Here is a 20,369-nt window from a genome sequence, read left to right as displayed (position 1 = left end):
GGAAAATGCTGTGGGATGTTCTGTATGTCAAATATGTTGCTCTGATTGGTTAGTAAATAAAACACTGATTGGCCAGTAGCCAGGTAGGAAGGATAGGCGGGACAAGCAGAGAACAAAATTCTGGGAAGTGGAAGGCTGAGTCAGAGAGACGCTGCCAGCCGCCACCATGACAAGCAGTGTGTGAAGATGCCGGTAAGCCACGAGCCACGTGGCAAGGTATAGATTTATAGAAATGGATTAGTTTAAGATATAAGAACAGTTAGCAAGAAGCCTGGCACAGCCATACAGTTTGTAAGCAATATTTCTCTGTGTTTACTTGGTTGGGTCTGAGCGGCTGCGGGACTGGCAGGTGTCAGTGTCAGAGATTTGTCCTGACTGTGGGCCAGGCAAGAAAACTCTAGCTACAGGAAAATGACCACTGAATTTGCCAAAACAAGGTAAAATGGTCCTTTAGGTTCCTACTTTGCAGAGGAGACTACCAGACATTCTACAGGACATAGTAAAAAGCAACTGAGAGACTCTAGGCCTGTAGGCTGAAGAATGGATGCCCCAACATTGCAGAGGAACTTTGGGTGACTGTCCATGCAGGCAGCTGTCTCTGTCATTCTAGATTTTTGGAAGTTGCTTACAATGCACTTCCTGTTTACTTAGATAATATTATATCCTTATGAGGTCTTTGATGTAGTTGAAGACTAGATAGTTATAATATTTCTTGGTTATGATAAAAGATAAATTAGATATGAAACTTTAGACTCACAAATATGGGATAGATGATAAAATATTTTCTTTTATTTTGCCAAATAATAGAATAGATATTGTAATTGTGATTCTTGCTTGATAACTGTTTTGTTGTGTGTAATTTTACTATGTTGAAGTTAAGGCCTTCCTTTTTGATTAAACAGAAAAGGGGAAAAGCTGTGGGATAATGCTTTTGTACATTTTGGTTTAATAAAACTCTGATTGGCCAGTAGCCAGGCAGGAAGTATAGGCTGGGCCAGCCGACAAGGAAAATTCTGGGAAGAGGAAGGGCTGAGTCAGGAGTCACCAGCCAGACATAGAGGAAGCAAGATAACAAGGCAGAACTGAGAAAAGGTACCAAGTCATGTGGCTAAACATAAATAAGTATTATGGGTTAATTTAAGTATAAGAGCTAGTCAATAATAAGCCTGAGCAAATGACCAAGCAGTTATAAATAATATTAAGCCTCTGTGTGATTATTTTATAAAAGGCTATGGGACTGTGGATGAGAGAATTATCCCGACTGCAGGCCAGGTAGGACACAGGAATCCTTCCAACTACATGTTTGATGAAACAAATGCCTTTGCAACATTAACTGGGAGGGTATTTATGATTGTGTGGTAAAAGCTGGGACAGTCATTAATATGTGAGGTACCAACACTGCTACCAGTAAAAGCCCCTGTAATCCTAAAAAGGAGGCTACTATCTACCTGCCTTTATACAACACACAGTTCTTCATTTGGTTTTTCTTATAGTTACTAAGGCAGAAGGACCAGAAAGGTCACCTTCTAGACATCTGAGCACCAGTCACATGAACCAGATCATCTGAGTTGTCACCATTCCCACCATATTTACCATCCAATCTGAAGTAAATGAATGAAATGAAGTTGATCTTGAACACTATCAGCACAAAGAGGATCACACTAAAATCTTCCAACCACAAAGTGTCCAATTCCAAGTGTGGATCTGAAACAGGGACTGGTAAAAGAGGAAAGAGTCAGGACAGTAGCAGACAATAGAGAAAGGCTAGATTACACATTAAAGGTCGGTTTGCTTTTCAGGTTCCTGTTGCACCATGCCTCCTACATGTATAAGAACAATTCAGAAGAAATTTGGCCTACTTGATTTTGGAAATGAGCATGTTTATGTCAAACCTTGAAAAGGTTATGAGGAGGCAGATACCCACTCTGTTCAACCAGCATGGCTCTTGCTCTTACTAGTCTGTCTGAAGATCACACGGATAGATTATGTTTTTATCTGTTTTATTTAGTACTGAGGCTCCTCAAGAATTCTGGACCATACAGGATATAGTGAAACAGAACATTCTTAGATGATCAGGATCTCTGAAATGGAAGAGGTCTTATAATTCTCAAACATCACATTCCCTGGGAAGCATCCTCTCTCCACCTTCTTCTTTTTCTCTGTGTTCATTTCAGCTGCTACATATATACCCTAATACCCATTGTGGTAGCCCACAAAGGTTTCCTGGAGAGATCTGAGCATGCTTTATACAGCAGGGCTGCATTAGGGGATGGCTTGACCATGTGTGTGGTCACCAGGTATCTGGAATGGTCTGTACTTGGCTATGCTGGGGGGAGGTCTTTTGCTCAACCCCTTGGCATTCCCTTTAAAAGCCCTTTAGTAGAGACAGAAGGGGCTAGTGGGTTTGGACCCAGGCCCTCCTGAGGCTATCCAGTGTTTTCTAACTGTCTCTCTCCTTTATCCTTCTATCTACATATTACTCATTTCTCCCTGCTCAAGAGTACCTTGGAGGAATAAGAGGTAGCCAATCTCCCCCAAACCATCTGTACCATTTCTTCTCTCACCAGGGTATCTGCTCAAGACCCACTCATTGGCAGTCTAGATCCTTGTGAAGAGGAAAGGTTAGTACCTCCCCACCCACCTACATATGCACCCTCCAGTGCAGGGCACAGAGACTTGTCTGATGCATTCATCTGAAAATTTCAAGTAAGAATTGCTTCCTGGTCCCTCCTCAATTTGTGGCTAGCTCTGAATTAAACTGAAAGAGACAGATTCATAGGAGAAAAGAATAACAGACATATTTAATCAATGTTCCATATGATAGAGCATCCTTTAAAATGAAGATTCATAATTCAGATGAATACCCATTCAATCTTCTGTTTGATGAAACATCAGCAGCTCTGTGGAAATATAACTGGACAGAAGGACAGATCCAACAGGGTGTGGTAGTTTGGGATGTTTAGGACTTCTCTTTCTTTTTTCCTCCCTGATGTTGGACAGATCTTGTCCCAGATGAAGTTCTGCCAAAGGCAAGCAAGGTAATCTCTACCTGTCTAGCTCTTAAACAAAGGTGGGGAAAGTAGATCAGGGTTTCCAGGTTAGGGAAGAAAGGAACTAGGTTCCTGATCCAATATGGAAAAAGGAATTCTAATTTGGAGGCTGCATTGGAAAGAAATATGAGGAAGAAAGAGTGTAGAGGGAAGGTGGAAAGGACTCCCACTAATGCCATTTGGATTCTGCTTCAGTTATAAATGAACAATGTGTTGAGGTGTCATATTTTATATTTTCATTCTCAGAATCTCAACAGTACCTACTGGGCACTATCTACCTTTAGTCAGCATTGGAGCCATCACAAAGTTGAATGAATGGAATCCTCTGGAGTAAAGCTCCCAAGAAAGCTTATGGTTTGGTGGGATTGGGAGGGTAAAAAGACAATAAAATGACAAGTATTAGCAAGTGTGTCAATAAATGGGCATTCTTGTTCACTGTTAGTTGGAATATCAAATGGTGAGGTAATTTTTTGTTACCTCCTCAAGAAAAGATAGAATTACCATGTGATCCAGAAATTTTATTTTTGGACATATACCCAGAATAATGGAAAACATGCTCTAAAAGAGGTATCTGCATGCCAGTATCCACAGAAGCATTAAGACCAATAATGAACAGATGCATAATCCACACTTTTTTATTCTTTGGGCCTGGTCTAAATCATCGTGGTCTACAATTGTACAAACAGAAGTCAAAATAGCATGAGAAGGGAGTGAAGCTTTGTCCCTGCTGTCTTATGAAAGAAGAAATGAAATATTCTAGATTTGGTTCATTTGTCAACATACTTATAAATCTTACTTTTCCAGCCTGTGACTTGAGTTTTCATGTGTATAACAGGGCCTCTTGTAAAGCAGAGACATTAATTTTATTATCTTTTATTTTTGTTATGGCAAAGTTACCTTATATTAAATTTACCACATTAGCTACTTTCTATTTTATAGTTTTGTAAAATTAAATATTTATATTTTACAACTCTTACTGCCATTCATTCCACTAAACGCTTTTGTTGAAATTGAGATTCTGTATCCATCAAAAATAATTTCATGCTTTCTCCTACCTCTACCTCCTGTAAACCTCTGTTCTACTTTCTATGTGTAAAAATGGACTACTTTAAGAGCCTCATAATAGTGGGATAACACAGTGTCTTTTTATGACTGGATTGTTCTACTGAGTATAAGGCCCTAAAGCTCATTTATGCAGATAACATATTGCCCAATTTGCAATATACTCTCATTTGCTTTAAGGCTATTGGCGTGTTCATTTCATAGGAGAAAAATTAATGAAAGCCTCCCCTAAAGAGGTCAATCCAGCCTTGTGATTCTTCATTACTATTTGGGTCTATAATTCTGGCTTACTATACTGCAGCAGTTCTCAATCTGTGGGTCATAACCATTGGAAAACATATATTTCCGATGGTCTTAGGAACCCCCATCCAGAAATTTATTTTTGTTGCTGCTTCATAACTATAATTTTGCCACTAAACAGTGTATAAGTTTCTAAGAACATTGGAAATATGTGTTTTCTGTTGGTTGATAACCACTGCAGTATAAAGGATCACTTCACCTCATTGTTTTTGCCTTGTGTATAAAATTTGCATAAGGATCTTCAAGATAAAAACAGTAGACAACCCATTTCAAATATGTTCCCTTTATTTTTTAATTTCCATTTTTATTTTACACCCAACGATGAAAAGAAAGAATGACTTTAGTTGTCTATGAACACTATAGAATCAAACAAAATTTGTTGCAAAAGTAGGTAATTTTCCTAAGGATGTCTTTTGCTTTGCATCAATCTCTAAAGAAAATACTTGAATTTAAAAATATCTTTTCATAATGGACATGTGTTTTCAAATTTATAATATCCAAAACATTGCTCAATTATAGCATTTTATTTTGACAAATATTATTTGCATAAATTTTACTTTTGTTAATCTATTTATTTTGAATTTATTCTTTGAAAAGTTCATTGTTTAATTGAAAATATTCTTTTTTCTTACAATAAATTCTGATTACATTTTTCCCTTCCCCAACTATTCTCAGCTCCTCCTTGCCTCCACACCCACCCAGTTCCAAGCCTTCTTTTCCTCTATGGGTTTATAAAGGCTCATATTTAATACAATGGAGCATAATCATAACTACTCACCTTCACCCACTCACTCCAACATCCTCTGATATTTTCAACACATCGTCCTCTCAACTTCATGTCTTCTTTTTATATTTTGGCAAATCAATGAGTTTAATGGCTGTTGCCCATATGCAAGGGGTGGAGTCATACACTGAGACATAGGCAACATACCAATGGCCACACTTGAAAAGAAAACTGATTCTTCCTCACCCAGTGTCCATTAACTGCTAATAGCTACTCAACTAGAGTTGGAGCCTCAGAACCTCCTGTTATTTCAATGTTGGAATTTTTAACAGTTTTGAACTGGACTCTAAAAGTTTAAGATACTGTAGCTAATGAAATAGCTCAGTAGTTAAGGGCACTGATTGCTTGTTCAGACGACCTGGGTGCTGTGGGATGGTCTGTATGTTAAATGTGTTGCTCTAATTGGTTAATAAATAAAACACTGATTGGCCAGTAGCCAGGCAGGAAGTATAGGTGGGACAAGGAGAGAGGAGAAGGGTGAGAAGTGGAAGGCGGAGGAGAGGAGATGCTTCCAGCCACCACGATGAGAAACAGATGTTAAGATACTGGTAAGCCGGGGTGCTGGAGAGATGGCTCCGAGGATAAGAGCATTGGTTGCTCATCCAAAGGACCTGGGTTCAATTCCCAGCACCCACATGGCAGCTCACAACTGTCTGTAGCTCCAAGTCTACGGGATCTGGCACCTTCACACAGATCTACATGTAGGCAAAACACTAATGCACATAAAATAAAAAAAAAAATTATAAGCCGGGCGGTGGTGGCGCATGCCTTTAATCCCAGCACTCGGGAGGTAGAGCCAGGCGGATCTCTGTGAGTTCGAGGCCAGCCTGAGCTACCAAGTGAGTTCCAGGAAAGGCGCAAAGCTACACAGAGAAACCCTGTCTCGAAAAACCAAAAAAAAAAAAAAAAAAAAAAAAGATACTGGTAAGCCATGAGGCACATAGCAACTTATAGATTAATAGAAATGGGTTAATTTAAGATATAAGAACAGTTAGCAAGAAGCCTGCAATGGCCATACAGTGTATAAGAAATATAAGTCTCTGTGTGTTTAATTGGTTGGGTCTGAGCAGCTGCAGGACTGGCGGGTGAGAGAGATTTGTCCTGACCATAGGCCAGGCAGGACCAGAAAAACTCTAGCTACACCTGGGTTCAAATCCCAACACCCACATGGTGGCTACTAACCATTTCGAGAATCTAACATCATCTTCTGACTTCCACAGGCACTAGACATGAAGGTAAATCATCCAGAAACATAAACAAATAGTAAAAAGATAAAAAGTTTAAGATACTTAATTATTATCTCCTTTTTGCTAAAAATATGAAGCAATCAGAATAATTTATTAGGTAATGATGATAGTTGAATTTGTGCAAAAATTAAACCACTATGAATTTGGAAAGAATTGTTTCTCTTGGAGCAAAATAATCAGCTGCTTCTACTACTAAGCTTAAAAAATTCAGGGCTCAGTAATCTAGACATTGTGGCATGTGTTCTCATGGACTATTGACCCTGTACTACAGTTCAGACAACAATCACACTTTTGTTGTTGTATTACTGGGCAGTTGGGAAAGTGGGAGAAGACTTCTACAGGATGGCCCCAGCCTCTGGCTTTCACATACCTCTTGGTATTAGATGCAAAATGAGAATGATTCCTATAATTGCAACCATTGAAATCACAAATACAATTGCACTCTTCTTTTTCCAAGGACTATTTATTACAGAGCAGCTACCTAAAGAAAAAAAGTAATGTTATAATCACTCACTTGATATTTGTATGGAGACACTTTACATTGGATAAAGTACACGAACAAAGCAAGAGTTATTGTGTGTGTATGTGTGTAGTGTGTTAATCTGAAGTTGTATTTTAAAATTATTTCTTTTAATTTTTGAGATTATAATATAATTACAACATTTTCCTCTTCTCTTTCTAAAGGGATTATTTCCAGGTTAGTTTGGAAATCAGTAGAGAGGGAAGTATCAAGGTACAAGTGAAAGGGCTGTTTTTTAATGCTTTCTCCTTGTATTCATAGGAGAGGTAAAGATTTAGGATTAGAATATAAGAGGACAGGAGTAAAAAGCACAGCTGTTATTAAGTTGAAGCAAGTATGTGATTGAGACTAATCAGGCCCAGAGGAAAGTAGCTAACCTTTACTTCATCTGATTTGTCATGAGTAGGAATTATTAAGAGAAATTGATAGAGGTATGTATTCCTTATTATCATTTTTTTTCTGTATTTGAAAGAGGCTGAAAGGGGAATAGGTATGAAGACCTTTTAACTGCCTAAGAGACCTTAATTTCCATAATATGAGAACTTACTACCATGGGTAGTTGCCATTTTTCTGTTATAGAGTTATAGTCACTATAGTGGTTTGAATGAGAATGGCCACCATTGGCTCATATATTATGTCTTCAGTTGTTGGGATTTTCAGGAAGGATTAAGAGATGTGGTCTTGTTGGAGAAGGTGTTCACTGGGGGAAGGCTTTATGGTTTCAAAAGGTTCCCTTCTTTCTCAATATCTCTGTCTCTCTGTCTCTCCATCTCTCTGTCTCACCATCTCTCTGTCTCTCTGTCTCTCTTATTTGCAAATAAAGATATAACAATCTTGGATAATGTCAATATGAAGAAAACTTCTGAGAAAATTGATCTCTACAGAGTGTTATGTAACACAGAGAGAGATGTGAATTTGTGGCTTTTAAATGAGTTGGCCCTCCCTATGCCCCACAAAGAGAAGTTGGAAATGGTAACTGTTTCATTCAGATGGCAGTGTTCAGAAGAGTAGCTAGAAATGTAAAAGAGGAAAGTTAGGAACATCAGAAAAATGCAGAAATATTCATTCCCAAACCCTTAAGTGATGAACATATTGCATCCCTTGGAGGAGATCTAGAGGTCATGAATGTGCTCTTAAGAGATAAAACTATGGCAAAAAATACACATGAGTTTCAGAATTTTAATTTTTATTGGCATATATTCATCATATATAGAAATGAATTTCTTTAGGACATTTTCATTGATATGTAACAAAGCCATTGGCCATATTGTTTACCTCCCAAAAAATCTTTTTCTTCCTCTCAATTTAGGATTCCTTCCCCCAAACAATCTTTCTTTCACATTCACAACACACATACTTTAAAAATTTCTTGAATCTATGTAAACTCTATAATCTACAAATGAGGAAAATTGTGATATTCATATTTCTGAGTTATATCAGTTTCCTGGTACAATAACTTTATGCCCTACCATTGATAACTCTATTTTTATAGCTGAACAAATCTCCACCATGCATGCACACCGTATTCTCATCTATTTTTATCTACTCCTCTATTCATACACATCAAAACTGATCTCATACTTGGCTATTATGAATAGTGCTACAATAAATTGAGTTGAATATCTTACTTGTATGGTGACTTGGAGTCTTTGGGGTATACACTCTGTACTGGTAACACTGGGTATGGCTATTTTGATGAAAAGTTGCCCTACCATTCCACTTCTCACATTTGTCTTTGAGTGAATCCAGGAGACATCTTTGTCTACTTTGTCCTCTGTTCATCACATCTTGATTGCATTAGTCCTTTAAGAACCCAATCTAAATACCAATGTAGGTTGTTCAGATCTTTCAAAACCTCTTTTACTTCATAAAGATCACATCTCACTATGGGCTCAGCAAAGCTACTGAAGTTCCATACCAGAAGCATTAACTTTTTCCTTGAGTATACTGTAATCAGATTTTAACTGTTCTGGGAAGCTGGGCACTGACACCCAGCTCTTGTATACTAAGTTACCTTGGTAATGCCTATCCGTCCTCCATTGACTTCTAGTCCCTGGTAATTTTGGGAATCCTGGCTGGAGATAGTTAAGTGTTCCCAATGTCTCCTGTGAGTCAGTCCATCAAGACTGATGTCTTTGTATTGCCTCAGGTTATGCAGGATGGATAGTCACCTTATCATTTCTCTTATTCTGGGATGTCCATATTCATCCATTCTGCTCCCATATCCCCCAGTCTCACAATCTAGGTTCTGAGAAACTCATTTATTGTTTCAGATCTTCCAAATTTTAAGCAGTTCAGATTCAGAATATTCTCTAAATATCATAATTTCATTGCCTTTCCATTCGTGATATTAAAAATCAAATTTGATGGGGAGATTCTATCACTGTTAACTCATGTTCTTCCTCCTTATCATTTGATTTTTCTACAGTGGGTCCTAAGTTTTTATTCCAAAATAGAGCTCTTTAGCAAAGATCTAACTCATTCACTCCTTTTAGTTGTGAGAAATTACATGTTGACATCTTCTCATCCTCCCTTTGTTTCTCTTTCCCTGTCAGATCTGAAACTAGTGTGGAGGATAGCAGCATAGTGATGTCTTTTTTATATAATCATCCCTTGCTCATGTGAGAAAATTCTTTGTAGGGAAACTTTTCATCAAAATTCCCACTAGTGCTCCCCACCACTCAAACATACTTACCATGTATGAGATATTGTTGAACATAGGAAGTTATGAGGAAGGCTATCAGCACAAAAAGTTGTAAGCCTCAGTGTCATGTCTTATTAATTACAGCAAAGGCATGTGACTGTTTACAGAGCTTTCTTGTCATCTTCTGTGATATGAGTTACTTTCAGAGATTGTAATATATAGTTCACTAGGCATTTGAGGTTCATCTCCATACTCACATAAAGAAGACCCTATTTATCAATGAAGCATTCTACTTGATGCCATGTAAAGGAAGGTGTCCATGTTAAGAACATCCTTCCCAAAAGATGCTCTACACTCAGATAGCTCAGCATTGGTTGCATGCTTTATAACTGATCACTGTGAGCATGCAGATGTCACTACAGAAAAGAGGCTAATCATCCCATATCACATGGGAAAAGTTATTGATATTGAGACTGGCCTGCATAGATGCCTTGTCCCCAGATTGATCAGTCTCAAATTGCCCATTGTACATGCTGGGCAACCATTCCTCCCCAACTTTTCCTGAGTAGACAGAAACAAAAGTTTATTCACTTCAACACGGCACCCATGACAGACCAAAGATTCCATGTAAGTGATTAGTAAACCAATGAGTTAATTTGGGATTACTTACTTAGCCTGGATGATTCAAAGATAGATATCTGCTGTGGATATCACTCTATATTCTGTGAATGTGTTGCTCTGATTTGGTTGATAAATAAAATGCTAATTGGCCAGTAGCCATGCAGGAAGTATAATATAGGCAGGATAAGCAGAGAGGAGAATTCTGGGAACAGGAAGGCTGAGTCAGGAGTCACCAGCCAGACACAGAGAAAACAGATGTAAAGATATATGAGACACAAGACATAGGTAATTTTAAGATATAAGATCTAGCTAGCAAGAAGCCTGAGCTATTAGGCCATACAGTTTTAATTAATTATAAGTGTCTGTGTGTTTATTTGGGTCTGAGTGGCTGCAGGGCCAGGTGGAACTGGAGAAAACTCCAGCTACAGATATTTATATTATTGAATGGGTCACTCCCAGCATGGGTGATTACACACACTAGCTACATGTTTAAAGCTCCTTGGCTTGACAAGCAATGATGAGATAGCTTTAACTACTTGCCCATCTCCCACTAGTGCTCCCTACCACTTAAATATACTTACCATGTATGAGATAACATTGAACACAGGAAGTCATGAGGAAGGCTATCAGCACAAATGTTATCATACTCTGAATCCATATCCAAACACTTTTCCATGAAAACAGTTCACCTGAAAAATGAGTCACATATCTTAACACCAAGAAAACCTGGCTTGGGTATACCTACTTCAGAATGGTGATTCCTCTGAAGCTTGTTACAACTTAAGAGCCTGCCATAGTGGAATCTTAAGTCTAGGCAAGTGTGGAAATGTGGTTATTATGGGTTGAATAAGGAGCAGGACAGGACCAGAGTAAAAATAAACCAGGTATGATTTAGAATGAAGCAGATGTAGAGGCATGACTTTTTAAATGTCTCTTCTAGAAAGTATCTGTTTAATTTCATATATAGATTCCAATACTCATGCATGCTTACAACATATTCTTTCATTTTTATTTAATTTCTTTGAAGTATAAAGTTTTATTTGCTTAATTACAATGTGACATCCAAAATTTGAAGCATTTGGGTGAGTGTATGCAATCACCAAAGATTTATTTATTTATTTTTAGGAAAGCATATAGATGTAGGAAAATTGCATAATAATGCAGTTGCATGATAGGTAAAAGGAAACCAATAAGAAATGAAGCAAAGTAAAAAGGTAAGGAAACAGGCACTCCCAAGTACATGGAGGTAAGCAGGTTGTATGCTTCAGGTTGGCCACCAAAGTAATACTTATTAGTATTTGAATATGGAATTGAAGGAGATAAGCAAAGTTAGTTGAATTTACAATATGCTGGAAGAGGAAACAACTGGAGGAAAAATTTGTATGCAGAGCTCATCTTCCAGTATGTGTGAGTAGATGAGGTGGAGGAGAACACTCAGAGGTGAGGCCATGTAGGTAACAGGGGCACAGATAACTGAAAAAATGGATGATCTTTAACTATAACTAAATATAGATGGTACTTTAAGTAAGCCAACCAATCTCTATGTTCAGGGTATACCATAATGAACTAGATAAGAAACAGGAACTTTTTAAAGCTTTATTTCCAAAGAATAATCCATATTTCAGACTTAGATGGCAATTAAAAGATAGTGGGATAATGAGGATTGGGGATCCAATTATTAACCTGACTATTTTGTCTCTCTATTTCATTCTTTTCTGACTTGTTGCATTCCTAATTTCATCTTAAATCCCATGATTGCAGGTCTACACCAAATGGAGAGTGACCCCCTACAACCTCTCATAGAAAGGAACCTTGTTGGTGTGAAGAACATTCAGTGGGCTGTGCAAAACCTCTCAACTCTAACTTTTGTTCATTTATGTCTATATAATCTCAAGGCTAATACTCTCCCTGTGAGTACATACTTTGACTTCTATTAGTGTGACCAGAGTGAAAATAAATTGTCTTTTCTTGTTTTATCATCAGGTTTTACACCCATTTTTCTTTTTAGGATGTCACTAAATCTGAATCATTGGAACCACCACAGTCTGGGATCCTAAGTCAGACATCTGTCTCAGGACTCCAGTAACAATGAGACTTTGGTGTATTTTAAAGGTAGAACTAGCATTATTTCTATGTATTTGTGGATGACATATATAATGAAAGTCTACAGTTACTTTAGTGTTTTGGTTCTTTGCTGTGGGATGTTCTATATGTCAAATGTGTTGCTCTGATTGGTTAATAATAAAACACCGATTGACCAGTAGCCAGGCAGGAAGTATAGGCGGGACTAACAGAGAAGAGAATTGAGAGAACAGGAAGGCAGAGAGGGAGACACTGCCAGCCTCCTTCATGACAAGGATGATGTAAATGGACTGTCGGACTTCTGGAGCTTGGCAGGACCTGGAGAGAAAACTCTCTAGCAACAGTTCTTAGAGACTGATAACATGAAATACTATTACAAAGTAACAAATTAAGCAAGCTTGGAGTAACCAGGAGTTTAGTTCTTGATATGCTTATTTTATGATGTTTATTAAACTTTTGGATTGACTTAGGAGTTTTCAGATGATGGCAGAAGGAGATAGGGCATAACTTGAAGAATAGCCAGAATTCTAGTGGTACTTAAAGTCATGAGATAAAAGGATGTCAGAAAAGAGAAAGTCCTCAAAAGCTATGCCTTGGAAACTTCAATGTCAATATACCAGTTAGTTTTTGTTGACTTGAGAAAAACTAGAGTCATATCTGAAGATTAAACACCAATTGAGTAATTGCCTTCACCAGATTGACCTGTGGCCCTGTTAGGGGGCCATTTTCTTGATTGATGATTGATGTGGTAGGTCCCAGGCCCCTGCCCCTGGGGGTGGGTGGTGTCTTTCTTGGTCAGCTGTTACTGTGTTGTATGAGAAAGCAAACAGAGAAAGCCATGGAGAACAGGCCAGTGAACAGTGTTCTTCTGTGGTCTCTACTTCAGTTCCTGCTTCCAGGTTTCTACTTTCAGCTATTGCTCTGGTTTCTCTTGATGAAACACTAAGATGTAGAAGTGTAATCCAAATAGATTCTTCTCCCACCCCAACTTGTTTATGATCATTATATTTTATTACAGTGACAGAGAAGCAATCTATAATACTCAAGACTATAAAGTGAGAAAATGGAAACACCAAAGAAAATTAGAGTCAGCAATTGAAGTGATAAGTAATGCAAAGAGAAAGTAAAGCTTTGAGAACCATGTCAAGGAAGAGGCAACAGTAAGTATGAGAGAATGGCTGCTACTGAAAAACAAATGTATTTACCTGGTAGGATGATGCTTATGCTTTCTTCTTGGTGAGTTAAAAGGTTTTGAAGGTAGCAAGTGACATTCCTGTGGGAATTGGCTTTAATAAAAAGGGCCATTGTCATGTTGAACAATTTTTTTCCATCTTGTGAGTTGGATTTTGTTGTTGCTGGAATGACTTCTCCTTTGCTGTCTCTCCATTCCATATGAGGCTGTGGAAACCAACCTCCTGAATGACACTCTAACATCACACCTTTGATATTAGGGGAATGCATATGAATCTGTATGTCTGAGCTCGTGACTGGTTGACAACAAAAGAGGAAAACAATATTGTCAGGTATAAATGGAAGAGGAAATGATGGAAAAGTAGAAGCTCTTTTTGGCCTTAATCCCAGTTTCTAAAGATACATTAATAATAAAAATTTCTGGTTGCCTCTTGCAAATGCAAGAGCCATATGGAAAGGCTATAATTCACAGTCAGCAATCTGTCCAAACTAAGTCAGCTGAGAAAAGGCCTGTTTCATTTGTTTAGTCATTTATTTAAAATATTTTTGTTTATTTACTAAGTATAAGAAATTAACCTAGATCTTTAGGTTATGAAGAACAGAAATCAAGATTTAGGCCTTCATAGAATTTATAATTTATTTTTTTAATTTTATTTTTATCATAGTCACTAGTTACTTTAGCATCACTGTAAGTAGATTATAAAAATGAATTTCATTATAAACACAATTGTGGATCTTAATTGAAACTTTGTGTATTTCTATACCATGTAGTTTTTTATAAAGTATGTTTCATATAAAAGAGGTAATACATTAAAGTATGAAAAGTACATTTTAATTTAGAGGAAATGAATATGTCGGAAATTTTTCAGCATATTTTCGGAGATATAAAACTTGCCAAATGTATAGGTAAAAAGAGAATGAGTGGAGAATTAAAGCACTATACCAAGGTTGTTCTGTTTAGTAAAATGTGGTGATACTTTATTTGTGCTGTAATGTGGTGATATTTTATTTGTATGTTAAAAAATAAAGCTTGCCTGGAGATCAGGGAGAAAAAAGCCAGCCATTTTAAGTAAACATAGAAATCAGGCAGTGGTAGCACATGCCCTTAATCCTGTCACTTAGCAGGCAGGGTCTCTGTGTGTTCAAGGCCATACTAGGGAACAGAGCCAAGCATGGTGACATAAGCTTTTAACCCTAGTACCAACTATAGAGACCTGGAGGTCTGTACAGACAGGCAGCGACAAGGAAGTGAGATAGCTGGGCTAAGATAGCCAATTCAAGGACAGAACAACAAGGCAATAAAGGCATAGGTAAAACAGAAAGTAGCTAGCATTTAGAAGCTGCAGAGCTGGTGAGGTAAGTTTGGCTGGTGGCTTTCCGTATTTCCCTGATCTCTCTAAGGTTTACACCCCTATATTTGGCTCTGTGTTTTTGTTTGTTTTGTGTGTGTGTTTTTGTTTTTTGTTTTGTTTTGTTTTTGTTTTTTTTTGGTTTTTCAAGACACGGTTTCTCTATGTAGTTTTGGTGCCTGTCCTGGATCTCACTCTGTAGATCAGGCTGGCCTTGAACTCACAGAGTGAGTGCTGAGATCCTGAGTGCTGAGATTAAAGGCGTGCACCACTGCTGCCCTGCTGGCTCTACGTTTTTTATTTAATAAGACCATTTAGAAATTTGTTTACACTTGCTGTACAATTGTGGGGCAGGAATTCACAAAAAAGCCACTTGTCTGTGGCTTTGCAGGCCCCAGCTCTGCTGGAACTGAACCCTGCACATGGCCAGAGCTACATGTGGTGGGACTGCTTGTGGCCTTACAGAGGCCCTGGCTCCCAGTTGCATGACTCAGGCTGTGGAGCAGTTGGCCAGAATTTCTTTGGCGTTCTCTCTCCTGGTGGGTGGTTCTCTCTCTCTCTCTCTCTCTCTCTCTCTCTCTCTCTCTCTCTCTCCATTTCCATTTTGGATTGCTACCACAGTAGATAGCTGCTTTGAAATTCTTTCAGACTTCAACTGTTCTACGCAGTCAACAGATTTGGTAAGTCAATTAAGATATCTTAAAGGGAGAAATTAGTTAAAAGAGTATTTTTTTCCACATTAAAAAGTGGGAAACATTTTTACAAAGGAAGGAATTTGGTCTCTGTTGGATAACACATTAGGCAGTCTGAAAATGGAACAATTAAATGAGAGTATAATTAATGTTGATGAGATGTACATAACATCAATTATGATTATTATTTGTTTAATCACTTTTATTTTAGCATTAAAAACATTGGTCAATTTAAGTGCCAAGATAAAAGCTTTAGAAAACTTGTTCAAATGAAATATAGAGAAATTCAGACCCAGACAGAAAAATTTAAAGGTGAAATTATTTCAAGACTGAATTATATGGTTACAGAGAGACAGCCTGTTTTCAAACAACCAAACTTAATCTAACCAGTAACCTTACAAGAACCTGTTCAAGGGCATGTACAAGCTAATTGGACTCCATTGAAAATGTTAGATTTAAGGAGATTTAAAGAAGCTATAGTCTCATATGGTATGCATTCTCCACTTGTAAAGCAGATGTTAAACTTGTGGTCAAATTGTAATAGAATTGTCCCTCAAGACTAGAAAGAATTAGTTACAGCTGTCCTGGAGGCTGGGGCACAATTACAATGGGGAACATGGTTCGAAGAGGAGACTAAAACAATAGAGCAATAATGTAGGACTAGAGGTGTGGAAATTTCCCTGGATCAACTTCTTGGAGATATGCTGATATACAAAGACAATGTTTATGTGATAAACCTTAATTCTATGCTGCACAGCAGCCATGAATTCATGGGACAGAACTGCAGAATCAGGAAAAAAATTAAATAATTTACAAAAGTTATACAGGGCCCCAGATAATCCTTGATGGATTTCTTACAAAGGCTGTCTTCAGCACTAAATGAAATCATACCAAATTCAGAAGCTAGACAGATAATAATTGAATTTTTGGCTTTTGAGAATGCGAATACAGCATGCAAAAGACTAATCAGGCTGTTAAAGGCAAGATCAGCACCGTTGGAGGATTGGATCAGGGACACAATTATTATTGAGTCTCATGACCATGATAATATGTGGATAGGAGAGGTGTTTGCAATGACCTTTAACAGCAGAGAAACTACAGGCTTTAGAAGAGCTGGTACAAGAGCAGTTAAATGTTCAGCATATTGAAGAATCAACCAGCCCTTGGAATTCTCCTGTATTTGTTATTAAAAAGAAATCTAGTAAATGGAGAATGGTAACAGACCTAAGAACAATTAACAAAGTAATTCAGCCAATGGGCTTACTACAGTCTGGAATTCCTTTTCTGTAGTGGGTAGCCATTCCAGCTTTGATCTGGAAGTTCCAACCCCCATTAAGTCTTTGGCAACTATCACGCCTACAGGGCGGGACCAAGGGAGGCTCTGAGCGACCCAAGATCTGGATGGGCCAGTGCGCTCTCTGTTCCTGGACCATAGATGGTGGAGGTTGACTGAGCAGAGCTCCAGAGAACACTGCTGGACTGCGATACACCTTCCCCAGGCCCCACAACCTACCTATCCCTTCATTTGTAAGTTACCCACTAAATAAATTCACCAATTTAATAATTTCACCAATATCTGGTGCTCACGTGGGGCAAATTCCAAAGGCCTGGGTGGCTCCCACCCTCAGCCTCCTCCTGGGCTGGGGGGTACCTAAACCCACCTGCAAAGTTCCATATAACCAGGGAACACCTACACGGTTCCATTCCTGAAAAAGGGAGCAGCTAGTCCAGTCTCCGTTCCCTAGCTTAGCCTAGAGACCAGGGAAAAACTGCAGTGAGTGAGGCATTCCCCTGCTCCCTGAGTGCCGGCTCAGGCTCCCCGCCATCTAGATTCCTGCCTGCAGAGGTGGTCAGCCAAGGTCACCAGCAGGCCCTGCTTTGGAGCTGTACCAATGCCACCTTCTGGTTGAAAAGTCCTACTACACCCCCAGAACCACGGAAAGGTAAACTAGGCGAAGTAGTGTCTTATTTCAAGTAAAAGTACTTGATAATTTTATATTTTAAAATTGACTAACAAATTTTGAGTAATTCTTGTAATATGGCCGACAACATTACCTCACAAGAATTTAAAAACCTTTTTGCCTGTATGATGAATGACATTGTCCTGGAAATATACGGCCTTCCTCAGGCATATTTGGCCTGTACCATTTTGGCATTCATCGTAGTAATTCACACAGTGTTCAAACACTGGTTTAATAATAAGAACAAAGATGAGTCATTATTGGGACTGATACAGGCTTTAAAAAATAGCAATGAAGGTTTACAGAGAAAGATTCTCTTTCTGGAATCTGCTTTCAAAGATAGCAATGAAGGCTTACAGAAAAAGATTCTTACTCTGGAATCTGCTAATCAGGATTTACAAAACAGGCTTGTACCCAAAATTGATTTTATTGATAATAAATATGAATATTTAATGGATAGAACATTAACTCTCCAGGGTGAAGTTGTGGCTACTTAGACACTATGTAAGGAAGAAAGATTATCATTAATTGATAAGATAAGGCCCATGGAATCATGTGTTTCTGAGGAACATAAAAACTTCTATGATTCTATGAGAAATCTGGAGTCCCTTGTAAGAGAGGAGGTTCACTCCCTAGAACAGACCCTAGGTGCTCATTTGGAAGCCCTAGAAGAAACTCTCAGTAAACATGACAAGGATCCTAATAAGCAGAAGGTCAAAACCATAGAGGTTGTAACATCTCCAAATGGATCTCACACAATGGATTATCCTGTTATCATCCATGAGAAGCCAGCAGATGACACACACCCCAAGCCATATAATTCATATGCATTACAACCAATTTCAACAAGGGACTTTTAAAATATAAAGGAAGCAGTAGTTACATATAGAATACACTCCACATACGTAAAACAGATGTTAAATTCGTGGTCTACCTTACATAGAATCATTCCAGATGACTGGCATCAGTTAATTTCAGCTGTTCTAGAATATAGCCAGCAGTTACAGTGGAAAAGCTGGTTGAGAAAAGAGGCAAAACATTTAGAACAACAAGGTAAACTTAGAGGTTTTGTGATCTCCCAAGATCAACTACTTGGTGAGGGATGTTTCACTGACAGGAATGTACAAGCCATTTATGATGAGCATATAATATCCCTATGCTGTACAGCAGCTCTAAATGCTTGGGAAAAAATTTCAGAACCTGGAAAACCAACTGAGGTATACACAAAGATATTTCAGGGACCACATGAACCCTTCACCAATTTTTTACAAAGCCTGAACACAGCTATAACAAAAGCTGTATTAGATAAAGAATTAAGAAAAGTGTTAACTGAGTCCTTGGCATTCAACAATGCTAATGCAGAATGCAGAAGAATACTTACACTGATAAAGATCAGATAAGTTCCTTTGGAAGAATGGATTCAGTATACTAATGGTGTTGAGTCTCTTAACTACAGTAATAAGGCTTGGATAGGAGAGACAAATCCCAGAAGTGAAAGAAGGCCCCATGGTACCAAATGTTTTAAATGTGGTACACCAGGTCATATAAGTAAAAACTGTATGTGGGGGTACTCCTAGAAGTAATACTCCATTTAGGAATAGCCTAAACAGGAGACCCCAACCACCTCCTGGATTATGTAGAAGGTATGGCAAAGGCCTACATTGGACCAGTGAGTGCAGATCAAAAATAGATATACGAGGCAACCCTTTACTGGCGGGAAATGCCTCAGGGGGCCTCTTGCAGGCCCTCAAATCAAATGTAGTACAAACATTCCCAGCCACTGTGGAAGAAATTCCTCTCCAGGACAACTGAATAAACCAATGCCTAATGTAAAAACCGATACTGCAATGGATGATAAAACAGCTCTAATGGGTGGATCACAGTTTACAAAGAACACTATAAAACAAATATTTTGGCAGACTTCCATAAATGAACAAAGACTAAAGCTTAGAATTTGAATTAATGGCCTGGTTATGGAGGGCCTGGTGAAGATGTGACTATAATTACAACAAAACCGTGGCATTTGAATTGGCCTCTTCAAGAGGTAGATGTCCAACTTTTAGGGATTGGCACCTATCTCAGATAAAACAGAGTTCAAAATGGGTTGAATGCATAGGGCCATAAGGACAGAGAGGAAGGCTGAAGCCATATGTAGCAAATGTAGCAGTAAATCTTTGGGGCCGAGATCTGTTACAACAGTGGAATACCCAGATTAAAATTCCTACACTTTCAGAAAAAGAATACAGACCAATGCATGTTTCTAGGAATAATATCATGACCTTCTATAAAAATCAGGCACCAACCATTCAGGCTGTTCACAAACAGAGCACAACTGCTGTTGAACTCTCAGAAGTACCAATTGCCTTACATTTAAAATGGCTAACTAATAAACCTGTCTGGGTTGGACAATGGCCTTTGACAAAAGAGAAGCTACAAGCTTTAGAACAGCTGGTTCAAGAGCAGTTAAAAGCTCAACACATTGAAGAATCTACCAGCCCTTGGAATTCTCCTGTATTTGTTATTAAAAAAAGTCTGGTGATTGGAGAATGCTGACAGATCTGAGAGCTATTAATAAAGTAATTCAGCCAATGGGCTCCCTACAGACTGGGATACCCTTGCCCTCTCTGCTACCCAAAGAATGGCCTATAATAGTTATTGACTTAAAAGACTGTTTCTTTACCATACCCTTACAAGAAAATGATAGAGAAAAATTTGCCTTCACAGTACCTAATTATAACAATTCTCAGCCAGTCAAGAGATATCAATGGAAGGTCCTCCCACAGGGAATGTTAAACAGCCCTACTTTGTGCCAATACTTTGTGCAGAAACCATTGGAGATAATTCGTGTAAAATTTCCACAATCCAT

The 20,369-nt window shown here is 38.3% G+C and overlaps 1 protein-coding gene across 1 annotated transcript in view; it reads right to left on the bottom strand.

Moving 5' to 3' along the window:
- Positions 1–1,519: 1,519 nt before the first annotated feature.
- The window catches only part of LOC131904864 (selection and upkeep of intraepithelial T-cells protein 2-like), a 51,120-nt gene continuing 32,270 nt past the window's right edge, over positions 1,520–20,369 (bottom strand). Inside the window, exons 3-6 of the mRNA XM_059255862.1 lie at positions 13,516–13,797; positions 10,810–10,917; positions 6,814–6,924; positions 1,520–1,716 (exon numbers count right to left, since the gene is read on the bottom strand). Of these exons, the coding sequence (XP_059111845.1) occupies positions 1,520–1,716; positions 6,814–6,924; positions 10,810–10,917; positions 13,516–13,797 (698 nt within the window). The remainder of the gene's footprint in view (positions 1,717–6,813; positions 6,925–10,809; positions 10,918–13,515; positions 13,798–20,369) is intronic.

This window comes from Peromyscus eremicus, chromosome 2 (genome assembly GCF_949786415.1).
Source record: "Peromyscus eremicus chromosome 2, PerEre_H2_v1, whole genome shotgun sequence".
In the NCBI taxonomy this organism is placed as follows: domain Eukaryota; kingdom Metazoa; phylum Chordata; class Mammalia; order Rodentia; family Cricetidae; genus Peromyscus; species Peromyscus eremicus.
This window is presented reverse-complemented; position numbering and strand designations above follow the sequence as displayed.